At 46.5% G+C, this 23,409-nt stretch overlaps 2 protein-coding genes across 2 annotated transcripts in view; one reads left to right on the forward strand and one right to left on the reverse strand.

The window, feature by feature from the left end:
- The window catches only part of MAP3K14 (mitogen-activated protein kinase kinase kinase 14), a 37,551-nt gene extending 28,748 nt beyond the window's left edge, over positions 1-8,803 (forward strand). Inside the window, exons 13-16 of the mRNA XM_079949416.1 lie at positions 1,516-1,622; positions 2,524-2,668; positions 3,497-3,597; positions 5,182-8,803. Of these exons, the coding sequence (XP_079805542.1) occupies positions 1,516-1,622; positions 2,524-2,668; positions 3,497-3,597; positions 5,182-5,346 (518 nt within the window). The 3' untranslated portion in view covers positions 5,347-8,803. The remainder of the gene's footprint in view (positions 1-1,515; positions 1,623-2,523; positions 2,669-3,496; positions 3,598-5,181) is intronic.
- Positions 8,804-9,793: 990 nt separating this feature from the next.
- The window catches only part of FMNL1 (formin like 1), a 113,163-nt gene continuing 99,547 nt past the window's right edge, over positions 9,794-23,409 (reverse strand). Inside the window, exons 22-27 of the mRNA XM_079950199.1 lie at positions 23,150-23,279; positions 22,288-22,451; positions 21,293-21,394; positions 19,265-19,363; positions 16,739-16,862; positions 9,794-12,481 (exon numbers count right to left, since the gene is read on the reverse strand). Of these exons, the coding sequence (XP_079806325.1) occupies positions 12,378-12,481; positions 16,739-16,862; positions 19,265-19,363; positions 21,293-21,394; positions 22,288-22,451; positions 23,150-23,279 (723 nt within the window). The 3' untranslated portion in view covers positions 9,794-12,377. The remainder of the gene's footprint in view (positions 12,482-16,738; positions 16,863-19,264; positions 19,364-21,292; positions 21,395-22,287; positions 22,452-23,149; positions 23,280-23,409) is intronic.

Below are 23,409 nucleotides of genomic sequence, written 5' to 3' on the forward strand. Positions count from 1 at the left end.
ATATCTTGTCAATGGCACATTGCTAAATTTTATTGAAGCGGGGGCGAGGGTTTTTCAGAAGGATAGGGTTCCTTCCCCATCATGGTTCAGGTAGGAGAAGTGTTATCTGCACTTCTTCAGCTGCTCTTTATGCCCCATGTCATTTCCCTTGCTTTCTTGATTTAGTTCAGCCCAACCTGCTGTGACTCATTCATTGCCATTTTGGGTTTAGAATGATTTGCATCTGGTATAGCTGATTTCCACAGCGCCTTTGTTATATTGCTGAGATCATTGCTCTTGTCTTTCTCTGTACCTTTATGGAGCCTCACAGTGTATTGAGTCTTCTTTCAAATCCATGTAGAATAAATCCTATCATGATTTTTAAAATATATACAGTTGTACCTTGGATCCCGAACGCCTTGTGAGTCGAATGTTTAGGCTCCCGAACGCCGCAAACCCGGAAGTGAGTGTTCCGGTTTGCGAATGTTCTTTGGAATATAAATTTCCGACGCGGCTTCTGATTGGCTACAGGAGCTTCCTGCAGCCAATCAGAAGCTGTGTTTTGGTTTCTGAATGTTTTGGAAATCAAACGGACTTCCAGAACGGATTCTGTTCGACTTCCGAGGTACCACTGTATATGAAAAAGAACACTGAATAGCCTTCCATGAAGGAAACAGAATATGCTGCTGTTGTTTTAAAGCAGGCATAAGCAAACTCCTGCCCTCCAGATGTTTTGGGACTACAATTCCCATCATCCCTAGCTAACAAGACCCAGTGGTCAGGGATGATGGGAATTGTAGTCCCAAATGTAGGTCTGTTTTAAAACAAGCAATTTTTTCCATGATTTGAACTTTGTGGACTCAATCATTGCACATAAGAATCATCTGGTTCAAGGTTGAGGTATCTGTTACGACTGTAGGCCGATGTCTCCTAACATAAGTGGTGCCAAGCTGCTGTGAAAAGCAGCATGATGAAGCTGCAGTTTTAAGCAGAGAAGCTGTGTGGGGAGGGGTTGCTGAACCCTTCCTCCACCCACCATTTCCCCTCCAGATGGCCTTATATCTGGACTTTGATTCCTAGCTCAGTGCAGCTCATGTTCTGAGCTGCCAGTTGTCACTATAACACGTTGATTTTATTTATTGAGAGCCTTGCTCAGGTCTTTCGATGCAAGCTTATTGGTGAGGCGCTGTATAAATGAGGCAACACCAAATGGGCTGACAGAGCGAGATACTGATTAGCAGGAGGAGCTTTTATGGAGCATTTGAAATGAGAAAGGCTGTGCTGAAGAGAGCGGGAGGTTAGGGAGTTAAATGGTGATAAAAATATGCACAGGATTTGTTTAAAACTGCATTGAGTACTTGGCAAATGTGTTCCAAAATCAGTCAAATGTAGTTCTCTGAAAAATGGGGCAGAGCTGCATGGCACAACCCCACTTGACACTTGGGGGGGGGATCTGGAACTTGCTGAGGGCCAGGGGCTGTTACAGGGTGATATTTTGGCCTCCATTTTCATTGTAGTCTGTTTCCTTTCCCACAGAGCTGATTCGAAACAGCCTGTCTCAGCCCTTCTCTCTGGAGGAGCAGGAGCAGATGTTGTTGTGCCTCAGCCTGGACAGTGCTCTCCCGTCAGATGCCAGTGAGAAGGCAAGTACATGAAGACAAGCAGGAGGGAGCCATGGGCTGCTTGTATTGTGCCGGGATGCGGATGGCGCTGTGGTCTAAACCACCGAACCTCCTGGGCTTGCCGATCAGAAGGTCGGCAGTTGGAATCCCCGTGATGGAGTGAACTCCTGTTTCTCTGTCCTAGCTCCTGTCAACCTAGCAGTTCGAAAGCACACCAGTGCAAGTAGATAAATAGGTACCGCTGTGGCGGGAAGGTAAATGGCGTTTCCATGCACTCTGGTATCAGTCAGAGTGTTCCATTGCACCAGAAGCGGTTTAGCCATGCTGGCCACATGACCTGGAAAGCTGTCTGTGGACAAAGGCCAGCTCCCTTGGCCTGAAAGTGAGATGAGAGCCGCACCCCATAGTCGCATTTGACTGGACTTAACCGTCTTTTACCTTTACCTTTTTCCTTGCATTGTGCCAATTCCCTGATTTGGTCCCAGAAGCATCTTCTCCCTCTGAGCTGTGAAAACCTTTAGCGTGTGGCCCAGAAAGAAATTGGGACAGGTGCCAGAGATTTCACTTCCTCCTAGTGTACATTTTAATGTATTTTTAATCTTTGTTGGAAGCCGCCCAGAGAGGCTGGGGTACAAATAAATTATTATTATTATTGTTGTTGTTGTTGGCTCCTAGGTCCTGCTTGTGAGCTTCCTATAGATATTAGCAGGTGCCTCTTTTTCTCTTCATACTGTTCTGGTAGTGAGACAAGTGCCAGATTCTATGTCTTGTCCAGGTTTCCAGTCCTTTAGACATGCCTGGGAGGGGGGGTACCTGAAGTGAAGAAGTGACCCCCATACTGTGGGGCATTGGAAACTAGACCTGGCAGCCAACTGGTGTGCCTGCGGAAGAATGACCTTGCTATCGCTTTCTGTTTCTCTAGGACTCATTGAAAACATCTCAGAGCCTGAAGGAAACCATGAGTTCTGGAGTGGGTTCGTGGAGCAGCCAAACAGATGGGCAGAGCAACAGCTGGAACAGCTGGCTGCATCTCAGCAGGAATACAGATATGCCCACCTACTTTGATGGTAGGTTCTGTTCTCGCTCCATACGGTAGTAAGCAAGCCAGAGGCCAAATGGCTTCTTCTGCATTTGCTTGCCAAAGGCACTATTATGTTAAACGGTTCCATTTTGTGGTGTGTTTCATTGGCACATGAATTACTAATTGCTAATTAAGACCGTGTAATCATTCTTAATAAACTAATAATCACTAGAATTGGGAGCAAAATTCGTTTTACATCAAATACCAGGATGTAGTTGGCTGCCTTGCATTTTTCTTTTTTTATGATTTTCAATTTTATACCTTTCAGTAATTTTACAATCATTTTGACAGTTCCTTCTCCCTCTTTCTGAGGTTTCTTAAATATATATTTTTTTATTTTCTGCATATTCCAAATGAACTTAACTTACTCATTTATTCATGTACTTTAAATATATACTCTTATAAAAAAACTGCAGGTCATTACAATAATCCTGCCAATGTTATTACCTGTTTGCAGTTTATTTGTAAATATTCCATAAACTATTTCCATTCTTTTTGTTACCTTGGTTTCTTATTTTTCCGGTAAGCTTTGCCTTTTCTGCATATTCCATAAGTTTTTGTAAAGGCTACCTTGCATTTCTCAGTGCATTTTGCCATTGCTCTTATCACAAAGAAGTCTGATCTTTTGGGAAAGTGAGTTGTGCAATCTGGCAGTAGGTGAGCAAATCCCACCTGAAAATAGCGACAACCAGGAAGCGTCCTGATAGATTTATTTGGCATGATCTTTAATGGACCAGAAACTGCTTTGTCAGATGTATAGAATGTTATCTTCAGGTGGCAAGTAAATGCTTAGCTCTCTATTTCTGCCTTCCAGGAGTGAAAATTGAGATCCGCTTGCTCAGCGGGGAGAGTCTCCACATCCGAGAGTTTCGTGGTGCCAAGGTGGGAGATGTAGCCATTGGAATCAGCAGCCAGGTGAGTTCTGCCCTGGTGGACCTCGCTCCTTTTGGAGGTGCTAAGTACTGCAAAATGGGGCTACAGTGGTACCTTAGTTCTCAAGCTTAATTCGTTCCGGAAGTCCGTTCCAAAACCAAAATGTTCCAAAACCAAGGCGCGCTTTCCCATAGAAAGTAATGCAAAACGGATTAATCCGTTCCAGACTTCTAAAAACAACCCCTAAAACAGCAATTTAACATGAATTTTACTATCTAACGAGACTATTGATCCATAAAATGAAAGCAGTAATCAATGTACTGCACTATAAAATGAGTAAGACAGTATTGTAGGTGATAAAAATTAAAATTATTTTTTTTCTCTTACCTGCGCTGATGATAATCATTGTTTGGATGGGGGGCTTTTATCCATTTCCGTAGTCAATCAGTAGCTGAACTGGGTTCCATACAGTCACAAAAACAAATTAACAGAGAAAGCCACAAAAACAGAAAATAAATAGGAAAAACAAAAGCGCCAAACTTAATCCGTTCCGGAAGTCCGTTTGACTTCCAAAATGTTTGAAAACCAAGGCGCAGCTTCTGATTGGTGCTGGTGCCCCGGAAACAATAGCCAAAAGCTGCATCGGATGTTCGGCTTCCAAAAAATGTTCAAAAATCAGAACACTTCTGGGTTTTTGGCATTTGAGTACCAAGGCATTTGAGAACCAAGGTACCACGGTATTTGGGAATGTCACCTTAATCCTTCTCCGCCTTGCAAGATATCTTCTGGAGAAGAAAAGGCTAAGGATTAAACCCTGCACAAATCCAGAGTGGAGTCCCTAAGATGGTTGGATGGCACTTTGTATGCCTCCTTCCAGCAGCAACTGCAGCCCAGCTGGTGCCAGGCATCTTGCTCTGCTTTCCTTTGGACCTCATCAGCGAGGCTGAGAGGGGGCGTCTTGTCATCAGCAACCCAGGACCTCCATACACACTGCCCGGGTTTGTGCCCAAGGGAGGTCCTAGTGCAGTGGTCTGGCTCCACCCCTGGAGGCACACTCCATTGTCTCGAGGCAGAAAACTAATCAACATGGCCATTTTGCTCTTACTGAACTCTGCTGTGGGCCCAGAAATACACATGCAATGAATTTTTTGCCCATTCCCCCTTTAAATGCATGTGATGTGACTTTGTTTCTTCCTCTGTCAACTAGAAATAAACGTGCAGATACGATACGATACGATAATCTTTATTGTCATTGTCCCATGCAGAACAACGAAATTGAAAAAATCTACATCAGACATTCAAAAACCAACAAGCCTGCTATCCCAGCCTGGTTAGCCCCCTAAAAACTCTGGTACCCCATAATTAAATACAATATACTCCCATAGAGACTACCTTACACTGTGTTTAAATCCAAAATTGCATTTGGATAGAAACTGTTTCTGAGGTGGCTAGTCCTAGTCTTTATAACCCTGTACCTTCTTCCAGAAGGCAGAAGCTGAGAGATCATTTCCGGGGTGCGCACTATCTCTGCAGCTTTCTTATGACACCTGGACGTGTTGATTTGATCCAGTTGTTGTGGAGTCGGGCCCCTTTATCTTTTTGTGTGTGTGTGTTCTGCTTTCACAGATACCAGCCTCTGCTTTCAGCTTCTTCACCAAGGAAGGCCAACCCGTCCGCTGCGACATGGAGGTCCCTGATTTGGGCATCGAGCTTCAGTGCACTCTTGCTCCTGACAGCAGCTGTGGCTGGAGCTGGAGGGTCAAACATGGCCAACTAGAGAAGAAGCCTTAAGGGATATTGTCTCTCCCCTCGACACTCCTGTGATATCCCCCATGGAGCCAGATGTGGTATCTGCAGATAGCTGAGTGCTGAATATTGTTGGTGGTTGTAGGTTATAGGTTTGGTTCCTCTCTGCTTCTCTGCCAGCCCTTGTGTGCAGCCAGGTTTATGGGCTGGGTGGCAGAAGAAAACTGAATTATTGTGTCTGCGTTTATGAAACTGACCCAGAAAACTAGGAAGAATGTGATCTACCGGGTTGCGAGCAGGCGGTCAATTTCTTAACCCAACCGCCTTCTACCAATCCCAAGGAAAATGGGAAGTTCTGATTTGCCCAGTGGGGCTTAGTAAAGTTCCCCAAACCCAGCAATGGGCTTAGAGGTGGGGAACCTCCTTGGAGACAAAGCACATCAGGTCACCTTGGCCAGCTCACTTTCTCATCATCGTTCGATGCGGCACGCTTGTTGCTGTGCAAAAAAAGTTGCCCTGAGCAGCTTGGAGGAATGTAGTCAGCAACATATATCTGATTCGCTTGGGAACTTCCTCAGCGAAACTGGTAGCATGCTGCACCTTCTGAGAAAGCTCAGAAATCTTTGTTGGAAGATTTGTTGTATTAAATTTCAGTTGCATGGCAATTTTCCTAGCTATGCAATGGACAGCCAGCTTTGGTTTTGCGCAACATCCAGTGCCTATGGCAGCCCACCAGTGCTTTGATGCTAAGAGCACCTGCTCTTGCTGCCTGCCTTGTGTGGCCAAAAACCTCAAAGGCCTTAATATGCCTGAGCCCTGTTTGGCTTGGTGAATCGCTACTTGGCCAAATTTTGGTGAGCTTAAAATTTCCAGGGGGGGATTCTTGCAGAAGTCCAGGCATCAAATTTCTCCGATATACCACAGTGCCCCTTTTTGGGGTGTTTGAGGGGAGTTTTCTGTGCTTGGCGTCAAAACACAACCAGCCTTGCTTTCCATCTCATGGAGAAATGTGTGACAGGATGGGAAATCACTCTCAAGTGTGTCTCAGTTTGTTCATATAATTCAGGCCTATATTGTTTGTAACCCACCAATCCCAATAGCCTTGGCAGACATGTACTGTAGCCAAACAGTTGCTTTGTAGGTTTTGGCAGCCCCTGGACAGGCAGCAAGAAGTAGGAAGTTTGATTTATTTTTTTTGGCTTGGTGGGTCACCAGATGGTGGAGCCTGATATGCATCCCTTCATAGATATGTTTTCAGCTACAACCCCCATTGGTGATTAGTGATGACTGACACAGACATTTCAAGTGGAGCTCCTTACGTTTTAGGTTTTGGTTCCATTTTCTTTTCTTTTTCTGCCCTAAACAGAGAGAACTGCATGTGTCTTAACAGAGCCAGGGCTATGTATGCTTACTCAGAAATAGGCCCACTGCAGTCAGTGGGACTTTACGCCGAACTAATTGTGTACATAAGATTGCAGCCTTAGAAATCCAAACTCTATAGCAGAAGAGTTTTAGGCAAAATGTAAACTTGAAATAAAGTAAGCAAATCAGTACAAGATATATGATTTTTTTAATATAAAAAAATTCTGTGTGCATATTGGCACGGTTGATCTTGTAGAGTTTGGAGTGGCTTTATTCTGTGCCAAGTGATGTGGGTAAATGAATGAAAGTGACTAGATGAGGAACTTCATTAGGAGGGGAGTCCTCTTTCCTTGTTGGGTACAAGGATGTCCTGCTATGACAAAGCCTTGCCTGAAGCTTACTACGCTATGAATCTGAACCCACTTCCTTGCTGAGCTTCCTGTCTGGAATATTAATGCCGCCTACAAAATGAAGGCTGGCTAATCTCAACCACAGCCATGGCACTGCAGGGATTGGAGACTGGAAGGCAGCCATTCTGGGATGGCTTTGGCCATTCTCAGGTGGCATAAAATGGTTTGGTTTTTTCTTTTCTTTCAGAGCTAAGGTTATTCTATCCCGTTTGGGTTGATTCTGCTGTCAGGCAAGGAAGCTGCCTCTTTCTAAACTCTCTGAAGTAGGGTATAAAAAAAAGAAGAGGTGTGTTTTTAAAAAGGAAGGACATCATAGGGCATCTTCACCCTTTTCCAAATCACCTGCTCCCCTAGAAGAGCTTCCTTTTCCCAAACCTCCCTTGGTGTAGGCGTGTGCCAAGAGGAAATATTTTACAATAAGCCACTTTAAAGGCCAACATCATTTCAGTCCAGCCTTTGTCATGGTGTGTGTGGCACCAACACAAAGGCATAAATTGCCATCAAGGCTGCGGTAAAATCAGCAAACCAAGGTTTACGGCGTCATTTTTACAGGAAAACAGAACTCGTATGGGCGCCACCTGGTGTGTAGAAGAGGCACTGCGTTAGCTTAGAAGGGAAAAGGCTGGGCAAAAGGAGTGTGTTTTCGGTTGCTACCGAGTTAAATGGCAGGGAATTTACCATTTAGAAAAGGAAACTGGGCCAGGGAGGCCTACACTCCTAGCTCCTTTAATAATCTCTTTGTCCCATTGCTCTTCTCTGCAGCACATTAGACCTACATCCTGCAAGCCTTGTTCAGTTCTTGCATGCAGCTGCTGAAAGAGACAGTGGAGACAGGACAGGTTATCTACCTGCTTTTTGAGAAGCAAATGTTCTTGCTCCCCATTTAGATTGGAGCTCATGTGCACTTAGTGGTCTCCACTAGCCCTGTGGCTTTACAGCCAACGATGGTCCTTCTAGTCTATACCATTTACTGCAAGACCTTCTGGAGCAGAGGTGGGGAACTTGCAGCCCTCTAGATACTTTGGGAAATATTTCATCCTCCAGTGCTAGCCCCGGGGCTTCTGAGTGCTGTAGTTCAGCAATACAGTCGGCACCATGGAAGCCTAGAGTGGGTAATATGAAAGCACTGATGCTTTGCCTTGCATTCATTCATTCATTCATTCATTCATTTCATATGTACTCTTTCCACTTGCTCTGCAAGTTTGCTTTGGGAAACGATCACTTTTGTCATAGGATTGGCTGGCTGGCTGTGCTGTATTTTGTTTTCAGAAGTTTGAACTGCGAGCTGAATAGCTGTGTTTTGCTCTGCAAGAACCAGACTCTGCAGTCTTTGCCCTTGATTTTGAAAAGACAAAAGTATTTTTTGTGTGTAGGGGGGTGGTTCCTCAATTTGAAGGGGTGGGGAAAGTCCTGGGATATGATCACAGTCAGACTCCTCTAGACTCTGGTTCTTGTAGATCCAAGGACTCCAGTGCAGGGAATGTTAGTTCCACTCACAGATTGTTGACATCAGTGGGACAAAATAGTTTTTAAGATGGGCACATGCCCGCTTTTCTTTGGATTCAAGTCAGTTCTGCCAGTTGCCAGACCTATGCAATACTAACAGTGGCCTAAATCTGTTGTTACCTTCTTTTGCCTTTTCTTAATGTTCCAGAGCACCGTGATACTTAATGTTATGTATTGCTGTTGTGGAAATGAAGCAAAATTATGCCTTTTGGGGCAGCAACTGACTTTTGTGGTGTTTTATTTTATTGAACAGTGTTGTGCATCTTGGGCAATTCTTGGTTTGGAGTGAGGTTGGTCTTAATGCTTCAGGTTTGTGGGTCCCGTGTCCCAGCCATTCCCCATGTCCCAAAGCAGCGCATGCCAAGTTGTTTCACCAGGTTTCTCAACAGGAGTGGGATACATGACGGCAGCTGTTCTGCTGCCACTTACTTACCTATCCATGCAGAGTCACAGATTATATATGTGCAAGTCTGTGTGTATTCCTCCCCTCCCACCCACCGCCCAAATTAAAATGTCCATTGAGTCCATCCAGCATGCTAAATTAATTAGCTGGATTTCTATTAGAAAGACTATAAAACAGGGCACGATATAGACACCCCCTATTGTTCGTTCTCTAGCACCTAATAAGTATATGTATAATTGTGTTGTGTTGCAGTGTGACAAAAAGAGATTTCACTTTTGAAATACTGTCCGTAGAAAATATTGTAATTTGGATACCCTCAGCCAACTGTGTATATCTAGGCACCGCTGCACTGCTCCCTGCCCTGAATTTTGGATGGAGATACAGTTGTACCTTGGATCCCGAACACCCTGCAAACTGAACATTTTGGCTCCCGAATGCTGCAAACTGGGAAGTGAGTGTTCTGGTTTGCAAACATTCTTTGGAACCCAAACGTCTGACGCGGTTTCTGATTGGCTGCAGGAGCTTCCTGCAGCCAATCAGACGCCATGCTTTGGTTTCCGAACGTTTTGGAAGTTGAACGGACTTTGGAACGATTGCCATTCAACTTCCAAGATAAAACTACTGAGAATCTGCAATCACAAGGGGTGCAAGCAAGGGCATTCCACTGCTGTGGGCAAATTGATTTCTTAGCGGACCTTGCAGCAGAGGCAGCCTTGCCGGGGGGGGGGGGGGACTTAAAAATTGGAGTGTACCTTATGACGTTCTTTGCCCTCCAGCAGACTGCCAGCACTCTCTTTGAACACAGGCACCGTTCGCATCTTCAGAATACATTTATTATTTGCTCTCATGGTTAACTCGCTTTGGATTAAATGCAATTCACATAACCATATATAAAAATAATGTATACAAATAGCAATCATACAGGGGTGTTTTGGTCCTCCCCTCCATGATTCAAGGCATTTCTAAAAACAATAGGTTGCACATTCAATTCTTTTCCTAATATCCCCTTCTCCCACTTCTCACCCCCCCCCCCCGCCCTCCCAAAGTGTGTGATGAAACAGTGTCCAAGTTTTCTGTTCTGAGTGTATATGCCATGATTGATTTTCTTTTCTTTTCTTTAATCTGCTTTTAAGGTTACAGGAGAAAGCAAATGTTAGCCTAAGTCTAAACCGGGAGTTTCTAAGCGGGTGTGCAGCTCGAAGGCTAAAGCCGGATGAGCAGATGAAGAGTAGGGTGTTGACTTTTGCATGACTTTTAAAGAAATTGTTCCTTTCCAGCTGAGACAGAACAGGGGGGCTGTTAGGTATGCAGGTCGACACCTGCTGCTGTGTGCATTTATTGCTGCAAAGCTTGCATGCTGGGGTGAACAGAGTAAGAATGCAGCTCTTTGCCCACCAACGTCCTCTGTAGGCAGAATCTGTCCCAGGGGGCCTGGATTTGTGCTGGGGTGGATGGGATGGGCTATATCTCTTTTGGAGTTGTCACAATCTCCCCTCCCCACCCCCAGATAAGAAAAGGGCATGAACTGTAAAGAACAAAGGGCAGAGCAGATGCTCAACTTGCAAGTGCCCTTGTCCCCTGGGAACCCACAGAGAACAGAGCTGCCGAAAGATGTTACATCCTGGGTCTGTTAGGATCGCCCCCTTGCTTCAAAGCAAGGTGAGCTTACCCCTTGGTCTGCCTAAGCAAAGTGGCTCCACAATGCAGAGTCCTTCAGACAACCTGACCCTCGGGGCAGAAATCTTACCCACCCCCTCTACAAATTCATTTGCTGCTTACATTCCTTGGGGGGGTGGGCGGAGAGAGGAACCACCCCTTTGTGCTCTTGGAAATTATAGCGGGTATCACCTGATTGACCCAATTACCTCTACTTTTAGTTTGGGGGGGGGGCTAGAACCCAGGGCACAGGTTGGGGGAAAAGCACCGGTGGAAAACCCCGCAGAAATGGCGACACCACGTGGCAAGAAAAAGAAAAGCAACTTCGCTCCCCCGTTCTGATTGTCACGAAGCCTCTGAGCTTCTCTGCATCAGAGCGTGTTGTTTTCAAAAATGCCAAAGTGCCACCTGTGCCAAATACTTAAATCCTGAGAGACTGTTCCACGGACCGCAACTGCTTCCTAGGGATGGCCGTTGTGCTAGAATAAGAAGCCGAAATTATATTCATAACTTTAACCAAACATTATACTTAGGAAGATTTACGTCTCCTGCTTAGAGCCCAGTCTCCTTTCCTCCTTAGCGGCTGGGCACTTCCCATCTTACGACGTGCACGAGGGGAGTGACTTCAAGTGGTGGTGAGGGGCCTTGGTGGAAGGAAGGACAACTCTGGTTGCTTACGTGCACTGATCAAACTCTCGTCTTGTTGCCCTCATGAAAATATGGAGGGCAGCAGAGACTCCTGGGTCATCTATAACCACGACAGCCTTGGTAGGGGCTTAAGACTGCAATCCCAGGCATCCTCAGCCAGGCCTGTGCCAGCCGAAATGTTGCAAAGGGAGAAAACTACACAGGCTGATCGCCCTCTCTACACCATAAACCTGAAGTGCTCTGAAATGCTGCCTGCCGTTTGCATCCTACAAGGCCAAGGCGGTCGTGGCACCTGTCCAAGGAGGTTTAAAAAGTGCTGGAGCTGTTTTGTACAGGGTGCTTGCTGCCCCCCACCCCCCTGGCAAAGTCCTTGTGGACCCCCTCGTTGCACCACTTCAATGGCTTAAATGATCCTGAGGTTACACATTCCTGGGCAAGTAACCTTCCTACAAGCGTACGACTACTCGCTCAGATCAAACAGCACCGTTCATGTCAGATGGGAGAAAACTGGCCTGCGAACACTGGCTGTCTTCTCCAGGCCGGAGGAGGAAGTGGAGGATTAAAGGAGACTGAAATGGCCCAGCTGGATGAGGCGGGGGAAAGGGACATGGGCAAGCTGAGGGCAACAGCTAGCAGGGAGGAGGAATCGAGACCCTGTTGGTTCCGCTTCCTCCCTCCAGAGGGAGTCTGCAGTCGCAAACATTCCAGGCTGTGGAAGGTGCTCGTTCTTGGCTTGGTGTTGCATTGGCTGGACTCGCCTTCCAGAACCACCTGCTGTCCTAGTTGGCAGAGCAGCCCCTGCCATAGTTCCACCTTAGGGCCGTCTGACGTGGCCGAGAAAACGAAGTTCAAAACGAAGCAGCGTTGATCCCCGTGGGCAGGAGAATTGGCAGGGTTGTTGTGCGCATAAGCCCACAAATGGCTTTAAAAGCGGAGGAGGAGAAGGAAAGGGATCGTCCTGCCCTGAGTTTTTGTCGTTCCTTGGTTGTGAGGGGCTTTTGGTCCAAGCCCGTCGGCCAGGAACCCCCTCAGTCCTTGCCTTGCGCCCCCAAACCAAGGCTTGGCTAGCTTGCTGTTCTCATTCGGGGCTGTCACAGCGAGATGTCGGCAGTCACCTGCAGCGTCTGCCCCACGGCCCGTTTCCTGGTGCTGTGCCGACCGGTGTCCCCTCGCCGATACGGCTGGTTGCGCAGGCCTGCCACGAGAAAAAACAAAATGCCTAGTTAATTGTTTCGGGTGCATGTATTCAGACATGCTTGGCTATTCGATTTGCCCTGCGCTGGTTTATCGCTAAAACTTCTGCAATGCAGAACGTGCAGCGGTGTGTTCCCCTCCCCTGACTTTTACATTGAAATACAACCTCGGAGGCGACCACTGAGAGGAGGAGAGCGAACTTGCTTAACTCTTTTCCCATCCTCTCATTTGTCTTCTCAAAATTGCTTTCTTCCCTGCTCCCCACAACTGCTTTTCCCACCGACTGGAAAAAAAGATCCAGGAATGACCGCCCCAATTTGAGCATTCCTGATGGCAGCCTTCAAGGCTGCTTTTCATTCAAAAACTAGGGAAAGGAAAGAAACACCCCACTGTATGCAGTGTGATCTTCCTTTTTTTTACTTACCGTATTTTTCGCTCTATAGGACGCACTTTTTCCCCACCAAAAATTAAGGGGAAATGTGTATGCGTCCTATGGAGCAAATGCAGGCTCCTTGGCTTCGCCGATAGCAACGCGAAGCCTCCGAAGCACAGAGGGAGAATTCCTCTCTTCACTCCGGAGGCTTCACGTTCCTTTCGCTGACGGGTAGGTGCTCCTTCAGCAAAGGCGCAGCGCCCCTTCAGCCAAGCGGGAGGAGAAATGGAAGGGGCTCCGTTTCTCCTGCTGCTTTGCTGAAGGGTCGCTGCGCAGAGAGGGGGAGAATTTTTTTTTTCTTGTTATCCCCCTCTAAAACAAGGTGCATCCTATGGTTGGGTGCATCCTATAGAGCGAAACATATGGTACCTAAAATTGGAGACACACCTCACTTTCAGACCTAAAAAGTTTACTGCCCTGAGAAGCCTGAAGTCCATATTGTGATAACTGCATTTCAGAAATTTGACCTGGCAATGCATTGTGAATCACGGCGTGTGGGTGAGTGCTATGCAAAAATCACAATGTGGGGGAAAAACATTAAGCCAGCCAATGCTTCCCTCGATTCCTGCAGCTCCTGTTAACTCTGCTGGCTCAGTGATCCCCTGCCTCATGCAGGGGGCAGCGAATCGCAAGGGCAGGTGCCGGCAAAAATCACGGTGCAGGAAAAACCGTGAAACCAGCCAATGCCTCTACATCGCTTCATCATTTCAGACACAGTGATATATCAGTCTATTGTGATTAGCTGGTTATATCACATTCTTGAAAACCATATATCACCCAGCCCTAACACTAATTGTATGCGCACACACACACACACCTTGAACTCCCTCACGTATTCACTCAAATGTCTGGCTAGATGCTTCAGCTATTGCAGGGCTCATCCCAGCACTGGAAGGAGTCGTTTCAGGGTGTCACCTTTACCTGCCGCGATCCCCACCCCTCGGCTACATAAATCCACCATTGTGCCTTTGATGCAGCACGTTACCTAGAGCCACAAGCTACAGTGGGCTCTCTTCATTGAAACTGGCATCGCAGAAGAGGCGAGAAGAGCGCTTGCCCGTCCGAGCAGTGAAAGGAACGGTCTTCAGTGCTAAGTAAAGAATAGTACCGGAGGAAAAGGCAAGGAGATTAAGAAGAGGAAGAGAGACAAAGGGCAAGTAAAGCAGGCAAGCAAAAGTCCCAAAGCAACCAAGAAGGTGGTCTCTACAAAGAGGCAGCTAGCCTCTAAACGGCATCTCTGCATTCCACAGCAGTTAGTATCTGTCACGGCTTCTCTCTAAATAATCCTGGAAATTGAAGTTCATTGAGAGCACTAACAAATCTCTGTTGGAGGTTCGACAACCTGCCCTACCCCTCTGCCCTGTCTACAAAACCTCTCCACCCCTGCAGTTCTGTTCTGCCAGTTTAAGTCTGTGGTGTAGATGCACCCTTTGAGAATCTTTGGGCAGGAAAAAAAAGACACGAGTGCGCTTAGAAAGAGTGCCAGGCCCTGCAGCGATTAGTAAAAGCAGACAAGCTGGTTTTCAAAAAGAGCAGAAAGGCCTACGGAGGGTATAACAACAGGTGAGTGGGACTCCATGAAACAGGCAAAAAGCAGCAGCAACAGCAGCAGAAAACCTCCCTTACAGCTCCACCTAGTTTTGCGGGTGATGTGTGTTTGTGTGGTGTGTCTGGGCATTGGCAAAATGGGGAAAAGCCTCAGAAGTCGCTTGTCTCTCAGCTTAACCAACTTCGCAGGGTTTTGCTGTGGGAATTGGATGGGAATGGGAGAGAAAAGAACTGTGTATCCCACCGCCTTGAGCAATCTGGAGAAAAGGTGGGATACAAATGTGATTAACAAGCAGGTGGGTTGGGGAGAAGAAAAATTAAGGATGCCCACTAATGGCCGACTGCTCAGAGAGCCCAGATCTGAAACGATGGAAATTAAATGTGTAGCCCAGGCACACAGGCCGGTTAGAACTGTACACTGGCAAATGTTTGCTCCAAAAAAAGGCATGGTGTGGTCTCAGCCAAATAAGGGCTGGTGTGTGTGTGTGTGTGTGTGTGCTCAGCAGAGCGCCCTTGGACCACGCAGTAAAGCCTGTGATTGCCTCTCATCCTTACCCAGATATGGTCTGGGGCTCTATGCAAGATCTCATCTCATGGAGTTGTAATGATCAGGAGAATGGTGATGAAGCAGCCCAGAACTACACGGGGGGAACTTGTCAATGATCTCAGGGCAGCTGGGACCATAGGTAAAGGTAAAGGGACCCCTGACCATTAGGTCCAGTCATGGCCGATTCTGGGGTTGCGGTGCTTATCTCGCTGTACTGGCCGAGGGAGCCAGCGTACAGCTTCCAGGTCATGTGGCCAGCATGACTAAGCCGCTTCTGGCGAACCAGAGCAGGACACGGAAACGCTGTTTACCTTCCTGCCGGAGCGGTACCTATTTTATCTACTTGCACTTTGATGTGCTTTCGAACTGCTAGATTGGCAGGAGCAGGGACTGAGCAACGTGAGCTCACCCCGTCGTGGGGATTCGAACCACCGACCTTCTGATCGGCAAGCCCTAGGCTCTGTGGTTTAACCCACAGCGCCACCCGCATCCCCCAGCTGGGACCATAGTCACCATGAAACCAGTTGGTAACACACTATGCTGTGAAGGACTGAGATCTTGCAAAGCCTGCAAGGTCCCCTTGCTCAAGACAGCACATGTCTGCAGTTTGCCAATGCACACCTGAATGACCCAGAGGAGAACTGGGTGAAAGTGTTGTGGTCAGATGAGACCAAAATCGAGCTCTTTGGCATCAACTCAACTCGTCGTGTTTGGAGGAGGAGGAATGCTGCCTACGACCCCAAGAACACCATCCCCACCGTCAAACATGGAGGGGGAAATATTATGCTTGGGGGTGGTTTTCTGCTAAGGGGACAGGACACCTTCACCGCATCGAAGGGCCGATAGACGGGACCATGTTTCGTCAAATGTTGGGTGAGCACCTCCTTCCCTCAGCCCCAGAGCATTGAAAATGGGTTGAGGATGGGTATTCCAGCATAACAATGACCCAAAACACACAGCCACTGCAACAAAGAAGTGGCTCAAGAAGAAGCACATTAAGGTCCTGGAGTGGCCTAGCCAGTCTCCAGACCTTAATCCCATGGAAAATCTGTGGAGGGAGCTGAAGGTTCAAGTAGCTACACATCAGCCTCGAAATCTTACTGACTTGGAGAGGATCTGCAAAGAGGAGTGGGACAAAATACCTCCTGAGATGTGTACAAACCTGGTGGCCACCTACAAGAAACGTCTGACCTCTGTAATTGCCAGCAAGGGTTTTGCCACCAAGTACTAAGTCATCTTTTGCAAAGGGATAAAATACTTATTTCACGCATTATGCTGCACATCAATCTCGGACTTTCGTCTTCTGGGTTTATGGGGGTTTTCCTGTTGTTATTCTGTCTCTCATAGCTACAATAAACCTACCGTTACAATTATGGACTGGTCATTTCTTTGTCAGAGGGCAAACGGGCAAATTTAGCAGGGGATCAAATACTTTTCTCCCTCACTGTAGAATTGTAGAGTGGGTCACTCTAGTACAAGCCCCTCAAATGCAGGAATCTGTTTGCCCAATGTGGGGCTCTTAACCAGTGACCCGGAGGTTAAGAGTTTCACGCTTTACCAACCGAGCCACCCCAAATTGCACACCTCAGAAGTCCCCGGGAAGTTGCTTCCCTCGGGTGCTACGATTCCAAGCATCTCCCACTTTGCCCGGCCCATTGCTGGCCCTCCGCGGAGGATCTGCCGAGACTTCAAAGCCCGCTGGTAAAACAAATGGCCTCCTTCCTCCTCACCTGTAATAATGTCCTCAATGGCTCCATCTTTCTCCTCGTAAATGAGGGGCTCCTTCACCAGCTGCTTCTTCTTCAGCTCAGAAATGAGGTCCATCTGCTGCCGCTTGGCCTTGTGGGTGGGAGACTGCCAAGAGAGAGAAGCGGTTGCTGTGGTTACGCAAGTACCAAGAGAAGACGATATTTCTCTTCGCAGGACCGGCCTACCCATCAGGCAGCTGTCCAAGGTACTAGATATAGGGGGGGGGGCAGTTTGCTGCTTGTCACTGCCGAATACCATCCATTGTTCGATTTTGTAAATTGTTTTTTACCCAGTCTGTTCCCAGGGGCTTAAGGCAGCAGATTTTTTTTTATTTTTGCTGCAATATATATTTTAATTCAAAGTGAATATTGACAGCAATACACCATAAATTATTACTTTGACACTTGCCAAAATAAGTCACCTGGAAAACCTGCTTCATGTGACAAAGTACAGAAGGCTTGGTCACATTTAAATCGCTGAGAAATACTATCGCAAACTGTAGGAAACATTACATCCATAAAGTTTCCCCCCAGTCCTCTTATTGTAATATTGCACACTGCAATTGCTACATGGCAAACTAGTGTAGCACAGGAATCGAGAACAAAAAAGCCACAAGTCTGCAAATAATTGTGAAACGGTATTAAAAAGTACAAAAAACCCTACAACAAACGTGAGCCAGAAAATATATCAAACCCTCCGTTAAACAGTAAAATTAATAATAATGATGATGATGATGATAATAATAATAATAATATAATTTTTTTATTTATACCCCCCCCCGGTGGCTTACAGCACATAAAAAATGGTAAAACATTAGACATTAACAATTTCCCCATACAGGGTTGCCTTCAGATGTCTTCTAAAAGTCAGATAGTTGTTCATTCCCTTGACATCTGATGGGATATAAAATTCTTACTAGTTTTTTTCCCTGAAGGGGCACTTTGAGGAAGGGGGGAATTCAAAATGCTGGTTTTGACCCTTAAAATGGCTCAGGACTGCAATACCTCAAGGACCGCCTCTTTCCATATGAACCTGCCCGGACCCCGAGATCATCTTCTGAGGCCCTTATTTGTGTGCCTCCTCCTCAAGAGGTGCAGAGGGTGGCAACACAAGAACGGGCTTTCTTTGCAGTCTGTGGAATGCTCTCCCCAAGGTGCCTTCACTATACACCTTTAGGCGCCAGGCAAAAACGATCCTTTTTAACCAGGCCTTTGGTTGATCTGATTGACATCCTATGGCCTTTAAAATGTGTGTGTGTGTGTGTGTGTGTTTTGTGTGGTGGTGGGGCTATCGGGTTGATTTTTAAAATTTTAATTCTGTATTTTGTGGTTTTATATCTTGATTTTATTCTGTGAACTGCCCTGAGACCTCCAGGTAAAGGGCAGCATATAAATTCAATAAATAATAATAACTCCACTCTAAAACAGATTGTCAGTGGGTCTCTCCATACACCACTCTCAGCTTTACACAGTGGAAGCTGCTCCATTGGACTGAAAGGGGTATTGCCCCTCTGACCTCATGGCTGCCCTAAGCCAGACCCCATTTGCCTGCCTGCCTGGGGTCTAAACCACGGAGCCTCTTGTGCTTGCCGATCAGAAGGTCGGCGGTTCGAATCCCCGCAACAGGGTGAGCTCCCGTTGCTCTGTCCCAGCTCCTGCCAATCTAGCAGTTCAAAAGCACGCCAGTGCAAGTAGATAAATAGGTACCGCTGTGGCAGGAAGGTAAACGGCGTTTCCGTGGGCTCTGGTTTCCATCACAGTGTCCCGTTGCACCAGAAGCAGTTTAGTCATGCTGGCCACATGACCCAGAAAGCTGTCTGTGGACAAGCGCTGGCTCCCTTGGCCTGAAAGCGAGATGAGTGCCGCAACCCCATAGTTGCCTTTGACTAGACTTAACTGTCCAGGGGTCCTTGACCTTTACTTTACGATCAGTCCAGGGAGTAGTACTGTCTACCAGCTTCTCCGTCTCAGTGCTGCCCTTGTGGATCTTGAAAAGGTGGATGAGGACAGACCTAGAGGAGTTGGCTCTGGAGCCAGCTCCTGGTGGACTCCCTCCTGCAAATGGGCACCAGTCACTCAGCTACCATATTTTCGACAAACAAGCTAGACATTTTTCCTGCAATCCACACCTGTGGTTGCAAGGATGCACTTCAGAAGAGCAAGATGCCGTATCAGAGAAGCTTGGGAGCCAAATGGGAATCGGATACATTTGTACGTCTGCCGCTGTTGCCCAGCGCTCTGACTAGCAAAGTTAATGCTTCTTTTAAAAAATATATTTTACCTGCCTCTCCTCCTCTAAAGGCCAAAAGCTGTTTCTGACAACAGAACGAGTTATATGAATCCTGCGAGCAGAAAGGGTTTTTGGCTGAGTTTAGATTTGGTCCCCAACACAAAATCCAATGGCTGAATACAGTCTGGTGGGAATTCCAGAACTCTTTTCATTTTGAGAAAAAGCAGGATGAAGGGAGACATGGTTTTGGAAAGGTGTTCCAACATGTTAACACCTACCTTTGGAGCTGCCTTTTCTTCCTGGTTGGGGGAGTTCACCTCTTCCACTTTGGCCGCTGCTTCCTGCTTCTTCCACAACTGGATATCTTCTTCCGCTTTCTTGTTTCGGGGCAGGGAGAGAGAAAAATAAGCTTCACTAAGCAATCGCAGGTACATCACTGGATGGTGACAGGGCTCACAAACATGTCACATCACAGAGTTATCAGATTCGCAAGTCCACCTTTCCGGAGAAAAGAGTTTTAAAGCTCATCACACACATTCCCCCAGCTCTCATTGCCAGGATACAAAAAGCTGTTTGGGTCTCAGGCTGGCGAAACTGCTTCACTTTTTCCCAGCAGAGATACTCAACATTTTGTGGTTTCTGGAGGCTCCATGATCCTTGAGTTTTCAAAAAATATTTGTTTCTTTCTTAGTTTACAAACTAATGATATCTTTCTGCATACTTAAGAGAGGCCTTCACCTCTGCAAGAACCACCATTCTGGGTGGTCCTGTTTTGCTTCCACAATCTGAAACAGTCAAACTTTGTCCTTTATTACATGACCTGTAATAAAGATGGGGAGAGGTGGGGATGTAGAAAACCTTTTTGCTAATTCAGCCGTTGTCGTTCCAGCCCTACAACTGCCCACTGGGGCCACCAATGGTTCTCATTTGTAGGGGGGGGGGGAATTTCCCCCCAAGGGGAGCCTTACCCATCCTTGCCTCCCTGTAGCAACATCAACAAGAGCTAGTCACTTTTTCTATTAAAGTTATTCGTATCAAATGCTATCTAGGAAACGGGATATAAAAACTAGGGAGAAGTTCTCCTTTCTCCAGCTCAGTGGTTCTCAAAGGGTATGCATGCCACACTGGTGTGGATTGAGATTCAAGGACAATAAAACATTTTAACATTTCAGTGTAGTATAGTCTAGCATCAATATAATTTTTAATTACAGAAAACGGAAAGATAACTTTTCAAAATGCGAGCATCAAGTAACACTTTGAGCTCACAACTCTCATTGAGTTTGTACGCATACTTAAGGTACATATGCAAGAGGCTCACTTATAATTTTATTTTTGGGAATGATTTATGTTCTTATGTAGCTGCATTGTTCTATACTTCCTGGATGTCCCATGATCATACAGTAGTACCTCGGGTTAAGAACTTAATTCATTCTGGAGGTCCGTTCTTAACCTGAAACTGTTCTTAACCTGAGGTACCACTTTAGCTAATGGGGCCTCCCATTACCGCTGTGCCGCCACCGTGTGATTTCTGTTCTTATCCTGAAGTAAAGTTCTTAACCCGAGGTACTATTTCTGGGTTAGCGGAATCTGTAACCTGAAGCGTCTGTAACCCGAGGTACCACTGTATTTCGCCCCACATTGGGCCAAATATTCCTGCATTGCAAGGGGGTTGGACTAGATGACCCCGGTGCCCCTTCCAACTCTACAATACTATGATTCTACTACATTTATAAAGTAGTTGTGTTCTACGTCATAAATCTACCACTGCTAGGAGCTCTTTGTTTTTTCTTATAAATGAAAAAATCGGTGTGGTCTGAGCAATTTTTTATTTTGAAAGAGTGGCCCAGAGAAAGAAGCTTGAGAACGACTACTCTAGGTCAATCCAGTAATTCTTAACAACAACAACAACAACAATTTATACCCCGCCCATCTGGCTGGTTTCCCCAGCCACTCTGGGCAGCTCCCAACAGAATATTAAAAACACGATAAAACATCAAACATTAAAAACTTCTCTGAACTAAACTATTTCAGTAAACTAAACTATTTGGAAGACAATGGCCTCATGTGTGTGGCCTACCACTGCAACACATTTTATTGACCCTGTAACTACTACAATAATCCTCAACACTTAGAATCCACATAACATGATTTAAGAATTCAAAGTCCCCCCTCTGCATTATGTTGGCAATCTTTACAAAAGTTGGTTGGTATTTAGAATCTTCCCGATGAAAATAAATATGGGACACAAGGAATGTGGCTCACAGTCAATAAACAGGCTGCACCCAAGCTAAAGGCAAGAGTCTTACCTTGTATGCCTTGACGAAGCGCACAAAGGTGGGGAAGAACATTGTTGGAGGGGTAGTCTTGGGGTTTTCCCCGAAATACTCCACTGTCGACTCGTAGGCTTCCTATAGAGAAAGAAAGAAAAAACCCCACAGAGTCACAACCCTGAACCTCGGGGCGGCGGCTGTGTCAGCAGCGACACATTGCCTCAAATTCGTTTCTTATATTTATCGGCTGCCCTGTGCAATGAGCCTCTTCTCTTTGGGAAACCATGGATGATGTCAGCTTTGACATCAAGGTGTGTTGGCTTCATTTTTATTGGCAAAAATGGCAAAGAGCCTTGCGGCGCCTTAAAAACAACGTGCACGCACACACAATGGAATAAGCTTTCAAGGAGTTTGATGCATCCACACAGAGACAAATATCCACACGGGCGTGGAGAGGAAATGGGGAAAAGGTGGAGCTAAATGCCAACGCAATATATATATATAATCTCGGGCAATTCAATGAGAGCTTAAAGGTCAAGGCAAAGGGACCCCTGACCATTAGGTCCAGTCATGACTGACTCTGGGGTTGCGGCGCTCATCTCGCTTTATTGGCTGAGGGAGTCAGCGTACAGTTTCCGGGTCATGCGGCCAGCATAACTAAGCCGCTTATGGCGAACCAGAGCAGTGCATGGAAACGCCGTTTACCTTCCCGCCGGAGCAGTACCTATTTATCTACTTGCACTTTGAGGTGCTTTTGAACTGCTAGGTGGGCAGGAGCAGGGATCGAGCAACAGGAGCTCACCCCGTCACGGGGATTCGAACCACCGACCTTCTGATCGGCAAGCCCTAGGCTCTGTGGTTTAACCCACAGCGCCACCCGCATCCCTCTAACCCCTATACCGCTGCCCAAAAACTGAGATTTTTTTTTTTAAGGCTCAAATCTCCCCATGTTTTGAGTTGCCACGACAGTTGCCACGACAACCCCTTCTGAACTAAGCACCGCCTCTCTTCCTCCTCCTCCTCCTCCTCACCTGTGCAGTTTTGCCATCGGCCTGGAGCTTCTCCATCACCTCTGTGTTTGCCTTGAGGAAGTCCTTGAGCACAGCGCTGTCATCCTGGCGCATGAACTCTTTGCGCGTGAGCTCCATGCCCTTCTGTAGGCCCCGCACATCTTGGAGCACACTGTCCAGGGATACTGCGAGAGCCAAGAGAGAAGGAAGCATGAGGTGAAGCTGGCCCAATCGAGCTGCCGTGGCTCCAATTAACACTTCTACCTAGGGGGAACTTCAGAATACAGTAGTACCTCATGTTAAGAACTTAATTCGTTCTGGAGGTCCGTTCTTAACCTCAAACTGTTCTTAACCTGAAGCACCACTTTAGCTAATGGGGCCTCCCGCTGCTGCTGCGCCGCCGGACCACAATTTCTATTCTCTCTCTCTCCTTTTTTAAAAATAATTTTTATTAAATTTTCCATTTTAACAATCCAATCAAATCACATTAAGTATTCCAAATTATACAAATACATATCATATAGTCCAAAAATTATATTTTTTTGTTGGGGCTTCCCATGCTTCAAGTTCAGTGGGGTTCTAATCATCTTGTTTCTACTGCCTTGAGTTTCCAATAGTTCCTTCTTTAAATCTTCCTGTTGTTATCCTTCCTTACGATTTCTGTTCTCATCCTGAAGCAAAGTTCTTAACCTGAAGCACTATTTCTGGGTTAGCGGAGTCTGTAACCTGAAGTGTATGTAACCTAAAGCGTATGTAACCTGAGGTACCACTATATGTATTTTTAAGGGTATTATTATCCCCTCTGGCACATTCCCATGGCCAAACTGCACCCCATCTTTCGCTGTAAATTTCTCCCCTTGCCCAGAACCCTCTGGCTCAGCACCTGCTGCTGCTTTTTCCAGGAAGTGCAGGTCATTGGCGAAGTTTGTGAGGTCGGAGTATTTCTCCTGAATCACCCGCACGATGTAATGAAGCAGCGTCTGCTTCCGGTCTGTGGATTTCATATCCAGGAGCTACAGAGAGAAACGGGTCAGGATGGGGGTTGGGTGAGGGAGCCAATCTCCAATATTTCACAAAAATCACCTGGTATTTCTCTTGCTAGTACAGTCGTACCTTGGAAGCCGAATGGAATCTGTTCCGGAA

This window comes from Podarcis cretensis, assembly GCF_951804945.1.
Source record: "Podarcis cretensis genome assembly, chromosome: 13".
In the NCBI taxonomy this organism is placed as follows: domain Eukaryota; kingdom Metazoa; phylum Chordata; class Lepidosauria; order Squamata; family Lacertidae; genus Podarcis; species Podarcis cretensis.